The sequence below is a fragment of the Pseudonaja textilis genome, chromosome Z (assembly GCF_049901715.1).
Source record: "Pseudonaja textilis isolate UNSWEBS1 chromosome Z, rPseTex1.2, whole genome shotgun sequence".
Taxonomy (NCBI): Eukaryota; Metazoa; Chordata; class Lepidosauria; order Squamata; family Elapidae; genus Pseudonaja; species Pseudonaja textilis.
In genome coordinates, this window is record NC_142008.1 from 91428045 (window position 1) to 91444787 (window position 16743).

Consider the following 16743-nt stretch of genomic DNA (forward strand, 5'->3'; position numbering starts at 1 on the left):
AAATGTTCTAATTTTGATCTTGTCTGGATGTACATAATTTTCCCAGTTATGTGATTTTTTCAAAGTGGGCTTTCTTTTTATTTCCCAAAAATATTCCTATTGCCTCTTTTTTAAAGCAAAATCTTACATTATGGTCTTTTAATCTATCTAATAGGGCTTTTTTTTTAAAGTTCCGAATAAAAAGCTTCCTCTCTCCATATTACAATTCTTTGTAAATTAAATAAAATGTCCCCTAAAAACAAAGATACATCTTGGAGAAGAAAAAGCTTAAATAAATTTTCCTAACCATTTTTTTAACCAGAGTATAGTTTTATGAAATAGTTTATTAAAAAATTCTGTAAAACAGACAATATATGTGAGCACCTTGAAAAAAATATGGTAAATACATGGGGTTTATTAATAATTGCTTTTGCCAGATTAACTATATCCTATTCTTCATTAGTAGATTATAGCAAAGTTGCATATGCAACATAGTTTGTAATATATTTCAGCAATGGAGTGCGTAAAATATCTCATGACGTTCTGATTAGCAGCTACTTAAGTATAACTGTCATAAGTAGTTATATAGCTCAATCAACGATCATGCTCTAACATCAGAAAATCTGCTTGAAAATGGACGACTGAACTCAGGTAGGAGTGAAGTGTAACAAGATTCAGTCCTGTGTTTCAATGATTTTTGTTAGTCATTTGGTTGAGGAAAGAGGTAATGCTTATCAAATCTGCTGATGATATAAAGCTCTACAACAATGTCTCAAAGTATTTGTCAAAAACCTTGAGGAGTTGCAAGATTGGAAGGTTCCTGAGAGAATGCCTTCTCAGCAGTTTTTTATGAGCCGGCTTACCACTTCAATGCAAAATTTTGCTAAGCAAAAAACAAAACAAACAAACCAAGATTATATTTCCAGAGCCTGTATAAAGACTAATATGTTTTGTTTTGTTTGTGGTTTTTCTTTTCCCACCCCCCACAACCCCCACCACATTTAACTTTTTAAGGAAGAATAATTATTCCTTCAGCAGGTCTATCGAATTATGAATTATGGAATTTTGGATGAGGAAGGGAGGTAGCTATCAGACTACAGGGAAGAGGGAGTTGCAAGAACAGGGGACGAGATTTTCAAGTATCAGAGTCTAAAGGAAATAGATGACCAGGCAATCGCTTTATGGCAGTGGAACTACATGGGGAAAGAATGCCAAGCCCAATTTAAAGGCTTTAGCTGTTTGCAAGCTTTAGTTTTTTAACAGCAGGTGATTTAAAGGAAGTTGGAATTTTCTTATGATCGTAATAGCTCAGGGAAAAAAACACCATTCATTTCTATTCTTTTTTTGGACTTTCTTGAGTAAAAATAACAAAGTGGGGAGAGAGTAAGTTATAACAAAATCAATATTCATTCTGATCCACATGCCAGCTAAAATCAGTATGGAAATTAAGTTTTTGCCTATATTTGCATTTTGTCTCATGAAAAAATAATATCAAAATATGTTATTTTACTTGACAATATGCTTGGTTTGGGTTTCAAAGATAAGCAAATTTATCCTGGCCATTAAAAAAAAAAACAGTTTTACATTTCCAATCAGACATATTTCTAAGTTCTGAGGTTCTAGCACTGTTTTGATACATGAGTTATTTTTTAAATAGTATTTTTATTTTTTTGCCCAGTCCTAACCCACATGAAATCATTAGTTTTATTCATGTGGTGGGTTATGCAAATTCATTCATCATACTAGATCACCGTATTTGAGATTCTCTTCCTAGAAGACTGAAATAATATTTCAATCTTTCAAAGACTGAAATAATATTATATATCTATGTTCATTAGAAACCAAACACGACTCAATAGATCTGGCTGCAGAAACATTAAGGCCAATTTTAGGCTACATCAACAAAAGCATAGTTTCCAAATCTATAAAGTAGTATTTCCACTTTATTCCACATTGGGCACCCCCCATTTTAAGATCTGTATTCAGTTTTGAATGTGTCCCTGCATTTTAAAAAGGTTGAGAATTTTTTTGAAAAGGACAATTTGGGAATTAGAAACTACTTCCTGTTCAGAGAGATTGAAAGAATTGGAAATATTTAGCCTTGAGAAATAAAAACTGAGTGTGGCTAAAAAAAATACTGTTAAAAGTCTAAGCAGGTGTTACACAGAAGATGGGGAGAATAGGAAATCTCCCATTTGTTTGGATATGAAGTTTATTTGTACTCCTGCAGTAGATGATTGCACTTAGTGCCCAAACTCTATCATCATTTTATAATATAAAATAGTTATGCATTTCAATCCAGTGTCTCTTATTTTTATATTAAAAATAATGAAATAAAACAAGAAGAATGCAGGTTGCAAAATGGGAGCACAAATAAAAGCAAAAAAGAATAATGCAGAAAAGAATCTGATGAGATTTTTTTTTTATTATTTAAATGACTGTTGATACTTTCAGCAGACCTGAAATAACACTTATCAATTATATTTAATGCAGTACTAACATAGTCTGGAATTGTGGTTTTCAAAATATGTTCCTCTGAGTGCAACAAGTTTATCAGTAGTTTCTTAATGAGAAGATTTATGAAAGCAGACAAACTTGCTAAAAAGTAGTTTGTCCTTAACATATTTTTCCTTTGTTTGAAAGATAGGAACAAATGCTAAACATACTCTAGGTCAGGGGTCGCCAACCTTTTGGATCTCAGGGACCATCAAACTCATATTTTAAATCCCAGACCAGAGACCCTGGGAAAATCCCCCAAAAAGCCTGCAGGAAAATTCCCCACCCTGTTTTCCTACCAATCGATCCGTTGTTATTTGGAATCGCAGAAAACCAGTCTCCAGCTCTGTTCTCAGGGGGGAGGGAGAGAGAGAGACTTTTGGCTTCATGTAAGGAAAGCAGCAGAGGCAGCAGAAGTCTTTCCTTCTCTCCCCCAAACTCCACCAGAAATGAGTCTTTGCCAGTGTAGCCTCTTGGAGCAGGATGCCTTGCAGGATCCCAAAGACTCATTTCTGGTGGAGTTTGGGGGAGAGAAAGAAAGACTTTTGCTGCTTTCCTTGCATGCAGCCAAAAGCAGAAGAAGAAAGAAGTGGAAAGAAGCAGCCCAGTGGCCAGGCTAGGAGGGTGGGCAGGTGGGGCAAGTTCCCCACCCTCCGCCCTTTCCTGCCTCCCCTCACTACTTTGTGTTGTTCGCAATGCAAGTGACACAAGCCTTGTGTTCCCGCAGGCCAAGTGGGCGGCGCAGCCTTGTGGTTCCACACACCCTGGATTAATTGCTTTGGGGGTGACATTTCTCTGTGGACCACCACAATCTTCTTGCAGACCACCAGTGGTCCCCAGCCCACTGGAGACCAACTGCTCTAGGTCACTCATTCACAGCAAAAGCAGACCCAGAATTTCATATTCAGTTTCACACAAATCACTTTGTTCTAATATGTATCTTAAAATAAAATTTAAAACACAAAAAAACTTGGAACTTTTTTTAACCAAATACTATCCATTCTGAATTTCAGCTCCTTGGATTAAGCAAGTGAGAAGAATCTACTGGGAGGAGGCATTGTTCTTTGCATGGACCAAATTGATGGCTTAAAGACTCATTGCTGTCTAGGCTAAGATCTGCCCTACTGGAAGAGGTTTGCCATGAAAGAAAGAAATGCTTAAAAAGCATTATATAGATATAATATTGTAACACATATAAAGCCTGTTGCTCTGTTAGTTCTCCCTAGATATGTTTTGAAAATTTAAAATTCAGAGTTATTTGAATTGGCTCTGATATTAGTCATAAAAATGGGACCAAGGCAGATTACTTAATTTGCCAACTTGCACTTTACACAGCAAATGCTACTGAAGGCATAGGGCCATCAAAACACGTATTTCCTAAATCCTGCTCTGGAAATAAGTCAGAACTGGTGAGGAGGAAGAGTATGATTAACCACTGCTGTGACTTTTTGTTTCTTTCTTAGGACATTATCTTGACCAAAAAAAAAAAAAGACAGAATCCCACTATATATCAGCCTCTTTGTTGTAGCAGTTAAGGCAACAGCCTAGGCACTATAAGAATGTGAGTTCCAATCCTGACTTGAGAGCACCAAAAAAGCCAAAGCCAACAATCAGTGTTAATTTTCCAATTTAAGGCAATCTTGGAATTCTTTTCAAATTTTGGAACATTGGTTGGGATGGAAAGTTCCAACCGGATTGAAATGTAGTAAAAGTGGAGTATCTCTTGAAACAGTTGCATCAGTTAGAATAGTATGGAATTTAATGTTTAATTTTGCTTATTTCTGTAATTTTAAAATTTCAAAATATTCAAAAACCCACATCAAAATCTAGATATTCCTAATTGTGACTTTTTCTGTGTATGTTTCCAGTCCCCCAAAATAGGAGATACACTTTTCAAATATTTATATATTTTGTGCCCATTTTTCATCTCATGCACATTTTGTATATAGTTTTTTTTTTTTACTGCAGTGCATTGCAATGTCTAAAAGTCTTTTAGTTTTTAATATGCATAGAGTTTTTGTATGGGATGCTATGTCAGTTTCAGTTCACAAGTGTTCTCTATTGTACAGCATATAAACAGTTCAAGAAGTTAATTGGTTGGAGTGATCACATAATTATTTCTAAATAAAATATTTTTCTAAATAATTAATTAAATAACATTTTAAAATAATTATATAAATAAATTTCTAAATACTTATTTCTAAATAATGTATAATCTCACCATATTTCTTTCCATGTGGCTTGCATTTTACATTTTACATGTGGCTAGGGGGGAAACGCTCAGATCACATGGAAAATATTAATTTATGGGGTTTGTCTCCATATTGTATAGCTTCAGTAAGCTCTATACTAAAGCATATATAGTATACAAGTTCCACTAATAGGAATCTGGTCTGTTTAAGCTGACTTAATGTAAATGCAACTAGACAAAAAAAAAATACTTCTTGACTTATAACTAGAGATGGGTAAATCTGTCACTTATGGATTCTTGGTTTCTCATTTTTCCAACTAAAATGTTCATGCTTCCATTTCACATACAATATAAAATTTATCACATAATCAACAGGTCATTATAAAATTGTACATGGAATATTTAATATTTTTAGATTATACATGATAAACTTGATAAATATTTTGTGCATATTTTTCTAATAGATGCATTTTGCATGTATTTTGCCCAACTATATACAAATGTGTTTTGCTAATAGATGTGTTTTAATTTGAAATACTACACTAAAAAAGTAAAAAATTCAAAGCAATGTTTCAAATCAGGTGTTGCTTCAAAATGCAAAATAATGCTGCAACTATAGAATAAATATTTCAAGTGAATAAAAAATGTAATTTAAATTAATTGATAAAAATAAATTGGTTAAATGGTTGCAACAAAATATATTTCTGATATATTATAAAAAAATAAATAAAAATATATTTGTGAACCATTTTTTTCAAACCTTAATATATTTAAATGTAATTTAACCAATCAACCCAATTAAAGCTAGTATCTCTAATACTTATGTACATATGACATTAACTTAAATGTCATCTATTGAACCACTGTGGTGATGTTAAAGGATATTCCAACTTAAATTATAGAATGGGAAAAACTATCAAGGAATAATAAGAATAACTAAAAGCATCATCATAAGTTATAACTAACTAATCCTACCTGTAATATTTATCTTTATCCCATTTCTCTCTATATCCTTTGATTCTCTATTTCATTATTATTACAATGGTGAGTCTTTTGGAGAAGCAGTTCACACTGTTCATGTGACATTTGTCATTCCAGACCTATAGTTTCACATTTTTTCAGAGCAAGAGAGCTGGTTAACAAAAACCTCAGAAATATTAAGCGTGACCTGAATGAACGACACTGTTTCCTGTAACACCAAATGATGTGGTCACCAAAGGAATGGAAGACGGAAAAAGAGAACCTGCTAATGGTCTGATATGAATCTCCAATCAAGCATGGGAGCCACATTTGAATTTAATGCTACATGCACCTCCCTACCTTCCCCCAGTGTTCTCAGCCCTGTGGTCACAAATGTTAAAATTATCATGAGTGACGAATTCCATAGGAGCAGTCAAACAAAGGTTAGTGTTAGGTAATTAGACATCTTAGTATGTAAGTAATATGGAAAATCCCCATATTTTCTCTTCCAATAGACCAGTTAAATTTGATATAGACAAGTTTGATATAGCCACATAGCTACCCTGAATTTGGGCAATATCTTTTTTAATCTGTCATTTATGATTTAAAAAATGAGTAGGTTTCTTTTCAATAATATTAATAATTCCAACTGTTGTGTTATTTTTGATACAATATTATGATCAGAGATCTTTACTACTTGAAATATTGATAAATAATTGATATTACCTCAAAATACCCTATTTGCCAAATTTCAAATATGAATTTTGAAGTACTGCATTGAACAAAGGCCTGTGATTTTTAAATCCATATTTCTGCAATTTTTTTTTATCAATTTTTATCATAAACTAGAAAACTATAAAATATTAACAAATGCTAAATGCAGTTGTACATCAACCATTATTTTTAGTCCAGTAAGGAAAAAACGTGCATGAAGGAGAAAGATGGTTAAGAAGATTGATAAATAAATAAACAAACAAATATAAAATGACTATATCCTTTGCCAGAAATTCTCACTGTAGCGGTAGCAGACCACAATGAAAGCCATTTGAACTGGGATGCCATTTTGGAGCAGTCTATGCCTTAAGACAGACACAGTTGTTTTTTAAATGCCATTCCTTCAGTGATACAATTGAGAGAAACCGGCAATAAAATCACAAGTTGCAGTCATGTGATGCCTCGCTTAATGATCTTGGGTAATTCACTTAATAACTGTGGAGAAAATGAGATTTGCAGTCCATTGCAGTGACACGATAATTTACTTAACAACCTCATCATTTAGCAATAGTATCGCTTTCGGGTTGATTGTGGTCATTAAGTGAGGACTACTTCTATGATATTTAAATTCCCATATTATATTCATTTAATCACATAATTCCATCACTCTTCCTTACAGCAAAAGGGAAATAAGATTCCCAACAAGACTGTTCCAACACAGCAATTAAGAATTCCCAACTGCTCACCAGCTTCACTGAGACTAGCATTCTGCAGGTATGTCCGACATCTTTCTTTGTGTTCCTCTAATGAACTTCTCTGCTTATAACTCCGTCCACAGAATTCACACTTGAATGGTTTCTCCACTGGAAATGAGTATTTGGTTTATAGATGTTATGTAATAAATATGATATCATTTTAACATATCAAGTACTTCAAATCATGACCTGTTAATCCCCAGAGCAGCCCTGCCAGGTTAAATAACCAATAGGCTTAAGACTGAAATAATGAAATGTGCCGTAAAGTGGGAATGTTTGATTTCCTAATCTAAATATATCTGATTAACAGAAGGAAGAAGCTTTTTTGCTTTTCTCTGGATAATGCTGCACAAGAAAGGTATTTTAGTCTAAAAAAGCCATGGTCTCATGAATGTATGTGGAGGAATTGGGTGCGTGTGAGAGAGAGAAATGATATCACAGGCAATTACTTAATTGACAACATTTGTACAATGACATCATGATGCACAAGACCTCATTTTGACTTGAAGAAGTTGGCTCTGTCTGAACCTTTGTATTTCCATGCTGTCAGCAATGGAAACCTTAGCTCATTTATACAATATATGATTCATCAGTGATGTACTGGAAACCACTGCAAAGCTAGAGATTTGCTTTGCTTTGCTTTGATTTGCTTTTGGATGAACTGCAACTCTGTTTCCATGCTAATGAGACCTGTTGCTTAATACCTCCTCATGTTTCCTGAACTTTATGTTCCATTAAGGAGATACCAGAATGACTCCTCTGCAGCTATATCTCAGCTGTCCAGATATAAAGTGTAGAGCATTAGATTGTTTTGTCAGTGTCCCGTATGCCTCTATGTTGGATAAACTAGCAGTGAGAGGCGCTACTAATATTCCTTCCTTCCTTCCTTCCTTCCTTCCTTCCTTCCTTCCCTCCCTCCCTCCCTCTCTTCCTCCTTCCTCCCTTCTTTGTGGGAGAGGGCTGCGAAGGCCTCAGTAGCTAGAGGAGCTGTTGAAGCACAAGCTATTGTTCTGATTTTCATTTATTTTTAGTATTGCGAGCCACAAATCCTGAAATAAAAACAACAACAACAACAATAACAATAATAATAATAATAATAACAACAACAACAATAAAAAATTATCTTTAGGCTACCTCTGAGAAGTTGACAAGAAAAAAACAGCAGCAGTAAAGTAGTGCCATCAGTATTCTCAACCTTTCTTCGGGGTATTGACTAGTTTTCTTTGTAATTCTTTATTTCTTAGCTCTTAATATAAAATAAAGTCTTCTCTCCCTGGATCTTTTATACCAGGGGTGTCAAGCTCATGTTGTCAAGGTGGCATCATGTGACATATCTGGACTTTTTCCCCCTTTGCTCAACTGAGCATGGGCATGGCCAGCGCGTGATGTATATGGCCCATGGTCCAGGAGTTTGACAGCCCGGTTTTATACTGTTGTTTGTTTATTTATTTTCTGTATATTTCCTATTTCTTAACTGTCCATTTCCCTCAGAATTTTTGTTCCTTACTTGCCACAATAACAAAATTAGATTGGTTTTATCACATTGATCATTCCGATGTAATTAATGAATTCTTATAGAGGCTGTGCTTGTAAAATGATTTTTCTTGGTTAATATGAAAGAGAATTTGATCATTGTTAAGGAAACTGAACTAATTTCCACTTCTCAGCTTACAATATGGACTTGCAATTCTATATAGAGAAATATATTATCTCAAATAACATAATTTTCTGATCCATGTTGTAATCTGAGAAGGGTAAACAAATACATGTATAGAATTGCAGAATATGCCCACACAGAGAGAGACAAAAACATGGCGAGGGAAAATTACCTCCAATAACAAAAGAAGAAAATAAATAAAATTTTATGCATGAAAAATTACAAAATTATGCAGGAATTGGATAGAGCTATCATGAAATTGGATATATATGATAATGATGTAGATTAGATAAAGACTTACTTTTTCATTTATGGTTTTAAAACAGGCAATAATAATAATAAAGAATTGAAATACAGCTGATAAAAACAGAAATAAAGGAACTAAGGCAATGAATCTTAAGAGAAATATACACTTACCAGAATGTGTCCTTAAGTGACCTGTGAGTGCGTCTCTTCTTTGACAAGCATAGCTACAAAGATGACATTTGAATGGCTTTTCCCCAGTGTGAAGTTTAACATGGCGGAGAAGATTTCCTTTCTGAGTAAATGAGGCTCCACACTGATTACAATGGAAAGGGCGCTCACCTTAAAAACAGCATGACAGTGGAGTGATTATTAGAGCACTATGGTCTTAGCTAAAGATAAATCCAAATTATTCTGCCATAAGAACCATGGGGTTGATTTATTCCATTAAGCCTTCTACTAACCTGAGATGTTTCTGATTGTATTGCAGTTTCCCTCAGTTGCCAATAGCTTTCTTTATCAAAACAATTTCCTTTTAGAGTGCATAAGAGTAACAACATATTCATAGTACCCTCCTCCCCAACATATATACATATACATGCCCCCTAAGTTGTGCCACTCTATCGTGCTTGATCTGGGTTCTGCTCAATTTAATGCATTTCAGTAGCTAATGGAACAACCTCAGATGAAATATTTTCAAATGAGATCTTTCTTCTGAATGAATGATAATTACCAGTATGGCTGCGTTTGTGAACCACGAGAACGTTGAGGCTGACACAGCCCAATCCACAGATGTCACACTTCAGTTTTGCAGTATTTGATTTGACAAGGTCACATGGTTCAGAATGCCTCTCCAGTTCCATAGGATCATAGTCTCCATACTCTGGCTTGCAGTTATAAAGGATCCTGGGTTCTTCTCCAATTTCTATCGGCTCAGACTTCAAAATTCCATCTTGTTTTTCATCATAGTCACATTTGGTCTTAAGCATGCTGTCTTCTGGAAATAACATCAACATGGTCCCAAAATAAAATATCAATATAAATCTTAACAGAATGAAGAGAATTATTATTATTATTATTATTATTATTATTATTATTATTATTATTATTATTATTATTATATTCACAACAAAATATGTGTCCAAAACAACACAGCAAACAAGATAACTATGCTGGGTTTCGTATCACAAATCACTAGTCAAACACCTCCCAAGTGTTTAGGAGTGAATGATGTATCGATGGATTATGCAGGCAGATCCCATTAAGGTGGCCTTCTGCAGCTCACCAATGGTGATTTTGTCAGCACCAATTGTTTTTAAGTGCTTGCCGAGGTCTTTAGGCACAGCACCCAGTGTGCCAGGTACCACTGGAACCACCTGCACTGGTTTATTCCAGAGTCTTTGCAGTTTGATTTTCAAGTCCTGATATCTGGTGATTTTTTTCAAGTTGTTTCTTGTCGATTCTGTTGTCACCAGGTATGGCAATGTCGACGATCCACACTTTTTCCTTCTCCACAATTGTGATATTCGGGGTATTGTGTTCCAAAACTTTGTCAGTCTGTATTCGGAAGTCCCACAGTAGTTTTGCATGCTCATTTTCGACCACTTTTTCAGGCTTATGATCCCACCAGTTCTTTGCTACAGGCAAATTATTATTATTATTATTATTATTATTATTATTATTATTATTATTATTATTGATGTTTAATAGTATTTTTACATTTTCTTATTTCCTTCCTCCATATTTTTCAGCTTCTTTGATAAAATTAATCAGTCATATGCACAATGAAATGTACTACAGATCAATAAAATCCTACCATTACATTCAATATTTTCCAGGAGAGGAGAGAGGAGGGGAGGGGAGAGGAGAGAAGAGCCATTACCTCCTTCCTAGAGCTGAGAGAAACTGACTAGCCCAAAATCAGCCATCTGGCTTTGTGCTTAAGCTAGAGCTTACCATCTCTCCATTTCTAGCCTGATGCCTTATCCAGTACATTTGCCTGGCTCTCTCAGTTCTGATGTCAAAACTGAATAGAATTTTAAAGTGAACATTCAGTTTGATACAGAAATCTTCTTTTATGTTCTGATTTAGAAAACATTCATTTAACTTGTTTAATGAACCTTACTTGCAGATGTCATTCTCTTTGCACATTTTCATTGTTCAGCAATATAGACTGACATGCCATTGAGCAAATATAAATGTAGTAAATTGATTCTGAATGAAGGGGATCTTTATTTTCAGTTTCCTAAAAACTGTCTATTTCCAGCATAAGCATTGTAATAATGGATTTCAAGTAACAGGACTTCATTCTGAGTACTCATTCCTCTTGACATCACTTATATCACAAATCATATTCAAAATAGGTTGGAATTTGGAAGATGTAATATCAGCTCAAATGCTAACTTCCACTAAGAGTTCCTTTTTAAAAGACATGATTACCACTACTTTGGAAGCATTTGTGGCAAATCACTAAAATAGTTTAGATATGATTGAATTTTCAGTTTAGGCTTGTAAGTGGGATAATTGAAGAGAAATGTCTCCCAATCAATGTTCATTTTCTTTTTAACTCATGAATAACAGTGTCTCAAAAGAAAAGGAATTGTTCATACTCATAGTCTTCACCAACATGCTTCATCTATTTATGGATATATGCACATTAGTAAATTCTATACAGTTTGAAGAGAAGTGATATGAGGGAGAGTTAATTATAAATATACTGTACGTAAACAAAAAGTTTCCAGTCACCAGGACTTTTGTTGCAACCTAAATTGTAACATTGGTGTTTCAGCAACGTCCTTTTCCTATGACCATACCATTATTTACTGGTCTAGGCCATAAACCAAGAAATCAATCAATATGCCAACATGCATCTGGGTCAATTGGATGTTGTGGAGTGAAAGGATAGAAAGTAAGCCTAGACATTGGAAAATCCAGGTATTACGGGTCCAACTTAACAACTTTAAGACATGGCTGGCTGAGGAATTCTGGGAGTTGGAGTCCACAAGTCTTAAAGTTTCAAGTTGGAGATCCCTGGATTAGATAATAGGAGACTGAAGGATGGGAGGGATAAGCAGTACAACTGCAGTTGTTGGCTTAGAACTGTCCATATAGATTGTGAAAGCTTCTTGAAATAAGCTGATATATCCCAATTCAAAGAAAAAAGTTTAGTATTCTGTGTTTTCAGAAGTACCATGAGGTACCACATAAACAACATCTTATTTGAGACCTTTCAGAAGCATTACTAAAATGTATTCTCTTACTGGATTAATAATGGTATATGAAAATCCCCAAAACAAGAAAATGTCAATATTCTAAAACACTTAAAATGATAACTGTGAACCTGCCTTACAGTTTCAACCATCCTAAGAGGATATGAACTACAATATTTCTCACAACTTTTGTATTGCAGATTCTAAGTGAGAAAGAAGCATTGCTGAAGAACATTTCCTCAGGTCAGGCAACAAAGGAATATCCAGCAGTTAGACATAAGCAGTTAAAGCAGAAAAATAGCCCTTCCATTTTTGTAGTTCAGTACTAAGGAGAAGAGAAAGAGGGATTCAGAAAAGGGGAATGTCTTTTAGAGAACTATCTCATGTTGCCTGATTTATTAACCTTGCCTGCAAAAGTGTTTACATACTTCTCAATGCTGAATTCTGCAAAATAATAAGATACTACAAATCGTGCCAATTCTACAACTGTTCCAGAAAGTCAGGAGTTTTTTGTTGTTGCACAAAAGAAAACCAGTCCTCTATTTGGGGAGGTGTTTTTTTTCTGGGAACTCCACTGGGTATATATAACTCATTCTGATATATTTTTCTCTTTTCTTGAGGTTCCTCCATGGTAAAAATATCGGCTTGTTTGCCTTTCTTCTAAATCACCTGCTTTGGTATAAGCATCTCAGCCTTTGATAGCTTCTGGTAGGAAACTGAAAGGATGCACCTGAATCTTCCTCCTGATTTTTTTTTTATCATGCTCCAGCTGTGGAAAGCTAACCCACATAAAACCTTGAGCTTTTTAATGCACTTTATTTAAAAAGTCAATGGAAAATGTGTGCTGGCTGGCAGAAAACCAAACATAGAAAATAACTTTGATCACAAGCAACACAGTTCAAATAATGTTGTAAGAGTTACCCTGTGCATAGTCAATAAATAAATAAATAGTCTGACTAGCAAAAAATAGGCACCAATGAGAACAGTCTTGCATTGACAGTTTACTTCTAGAGGATAAAAAAAAAATCATGCTTGTGGCAGTATGCTTGCTTGGTTGTTTTTGTTTTTTTTAAGTCTGATCTGGAAGCTTTCCTTAAACCCTACTACTTCCAAACCATTACAGTTTATTAGATTTTTACTTTGCTTTTTGTATCATGGTAGTCAGTCTTATCTCCCCTTTCCCTCCCTCATCACAACCCTCTTGTAATTATTTACCTGAAAGGCGTGGAGAAGGGAGGCAAGATGACCCTGGACTTTCCAAGGCTGAGGATGGACCAAACTAGAACCCTCCCAAGACTGTCCAATGCCTTAACTAATAACTATGACACTATAGTGGCTTTCTTACTGCCTATTGAAAATAGCAAAAACTCATCAAGAATAACAGAGTTGAAAGGTACCTGTGAGGTCTTCTAGTCCAACCCACTGCTCAGGCAGGAAACCCTATACAATATCAGTCTCTTATTTAAAATGTCCAGTGTTGTTCCAGTTGATGAAAACTGGAAATATCAGAATTTATATATTTGGACTGAAAATGTATTGTCTCCTAATAAGTTTGGATACATCTCACTGAATTCAGTAAAACATCTGACCAAACCTACAGAGGATGCTGTAGTTTAGTTTCCCATTCTATATATATTTAGCTGACAAAAACTACTACTGAAAAATTTCAGGATGTTATTCTGAAATTATCATATTTATACTGACAATGAAGAAGGAGCTATTGGCTGCCTTTTAAAAATCTGTCCATTCTTATCTATATTCTTAAACTATTATTTCTTCTCACCTTCCCTTCCGTACAAATGACTCTCTGCGGGGGAAAAAGTGGCTTTCTCTATCACTTCACCTCATAAATACAACTAAAACTTCTTTCCAGTATAGAAGCAGAAACTTTAAAATAAAATATAACAAGGATAAAATTATATGAGTTTCCTGAGAGCTAGAATCATTATCCATATTGTGAAATGGGTTTCACAGGACAGCCAATATAATATGAAAGAAAAGCAACATTCTAGAAGCTAAATTCAACTTCTCCAAAAATTCAAATTTATTTTGCCTATCTATCCCAGCAATTATCACTATACTGTTTTAAGACAGTGAAAATCAGTACATTGTAGAATAGGAAACAGCCAGTTTCTGAAGGTATGTCAGGTGAACATTATTTACTGAAGTATTACTTTTGAGAATCTGAAATCACACTGAATTCAACCATTTTGTTCCACCTAGGAATATTTTCTTTTTTGTTCATTTGAAAAGGAATTTTTTGTTCTCGTGTCTAAAGAAACCTTACTTTACCCACACTAGTAAATTGGGTCCAAAGATTTATAATCTTTGAAACAACTTTCAAGTTGCAACTTTCAAGTTTTTATACATAGATAATAATAAGGATGCCCCCAGATAGTAGGAATTCGGTCATCATAATGGGACAAATTAATGTCACACCTGATTTATTATAATAATTCAAAGATAAAGATACCTCTTGCTTATAGATGCATGGCACACAGCCCACCTGCATCAATATATAAGTTATATAACAGTAATGTGTAGGCCATCCTTTTCTAAATATCCTGTTCAAAATGTCCTAAAAATGTGTTGCCAGCAGTCAATTAGCTTTAAGAGTTTGATGCAGCAAAACATCATTGCAGCATTGTGTGATACACACTCCCATCAAACCTCTTACATAGCTGTAACAAATTAAATTACATTGCCTCTAGGCAAAAATGGTAAAACTATTTAATATTTAGGTTGCATCCACATTACAATAAAAGCACACTGAGATTCTTTCAGGCCATTCCCAGAAACCCATGATGGAGATGGTAGCAAAAATCAAATTAAAGTACCAGAGGAAATTCGAATCTGAATACTTGAGAGCAGGTGGCTCTCTAACAATCTATATGAAGAACGTTTGAGTGCTACCTGAAAATTTATTGGGTAGGCCAACACAAGGATTATCTCAGTACTTGCTTCTGGGGATAGTCCTAAAATTATCACATTTTTGCCTGACATTTTCATTGAAGAGCACAAAAATTACTTAAATTCTTTTGGGTATTGCAAATAGTCAGGTCCTCTTAACCACAGCGTTTTAAGGCTACTGAAACTGTAGAGAAGGATCACCAGTTACGCTGCAAATCTCTCCAAAGCGCCATAAAAAAACAGTTGTCCACTCAGTTACACAATTGTTCCTGCCTGACTCAATCTCTTCCTTCTTTTAGGACTCAAGATGGATGGATGGATTGATGGATGGATGGATGGGTGGGAGGGAGGGAGGGTAGATGGATGGATAGATAGATAGATGAAAGAAAAAGAGGTATGTTTTAAATAATTAAGTACTAACTAAAACTAACTCGAAATATATTTTTCTTAGTTTTTCCTTCTAATTAATATACTTTTGCACTCATTTTGTGTTGTATTAAACTATCATAAAACACAGAGAAGTGCAAAAATGAAAGGATGGCTACTTTGTGCTTATTAAGTATGAATCAGGATTACAAAGTGAGCAAAATATTTCTATTTTATATTTATATTTCTTCAACATTAGGATTTTTAACTGGTTAATTTTCCCAGATCATTGGCTTTTCACAGAATAGCTAATGTGACAGCTAAAACAGGCTATTATATCATGGCTATTTCACCTCCCTACCCACCGCTTTGGTGGGACTCATATCAAGAGGAGACGAGACGGCCTATAGGTCAGAGGTTCTCAGACTGGTCTTGTGGTGCAAGAGTCACAACCTCACCCTGAACATCAAAAAGACCAAAGAATTGATTATAGACTTCAGAAGATGCAAAGCAGAGACTCTCCCACATCAATGGAGACTATGTGGAAAGAGTTCATAGTTTTAAATTTCTAGGAACTCATATTTCTGACAAACTTACTTGGTCAGTCCACACTATGGCCACTGCAAAGAAGGCTGAACAGTGCCTGCACTTTCTGAGGTTGCTAAAAAAGAGTGGTCTGGGTGAGAAGTTGCTGGTTACTTTTTACTGTTCTACCATCAAGAGCATTTTGGCATACCGTGTAATGGTGTGGTATGCTGGATGCTCTGCAGTGGATAAGAAGATGCTCCAGAGAGTTATAAACACAGCACAAAAAAATCATTGGTTGCTCTCTTTCTTCTTTGGAAGAGATTGAGAAGACCAGACTCCTTTCTAGAGCACTAAAGGTCTCCACAGTCCATTCTCATCCTGGACATTCATATTCTGAACTGTTACCATCAGGGAGGCATTATAAGTGTCTTAAAATGAGGACTAATAGACTGAGAAACAGTTTATTTTCCAAAGCAATAATTGTCTTGAATCAAACAATGATTTAGCCCTATGTATATAGTGGCATTTTTAAATTATCTAACTTACTATATGTTTTAGATAGGTTTTAGACTAGATTTTTAATTATTATTTTAATTATTTTAATTTTTAAATATTCTGTAGTGTGATTGTGATGTGGTGTTTGGGACACTGTGCTGGAATAGGTTTCAAATTTCATTGTATTTGTAGAATGCAATGACAATAAAGGTATTCTATTCTATTCTATCTAACAACAAT

The 16743-nt window shown here is 34.7% G+C and overlaps 1 protein-coding gene across 1 annotated transcript in view; it reads right to left on the minus strand.

Annotated features, from left to right (window-relative positions):
- The window catches only part of IKZF3 (IKAROS family zinc finger 3), a 46964-nt gene that overhangs the window by 17393 nt on the left and 12828 nt on the right, over positions 1-16743 (minus strand). The window contains exons 4-6 of the mRNA XM_087918418.1: positions 9729-9992; positions 9170-9337; positions 7087-7203 (exon numbers count right to left, since the gene is read on the minus strand). Of these exons, the coding sequence (XP_087774544.1) occupies positions 7087-7203; positions 9170-9337; positions 9729-9992 (549 nt within the window). The remainder of the gene's footprint in view (positions 1-7086; positions 7204-9169; positions 9338-9728; positions 9993-16743) is intronic.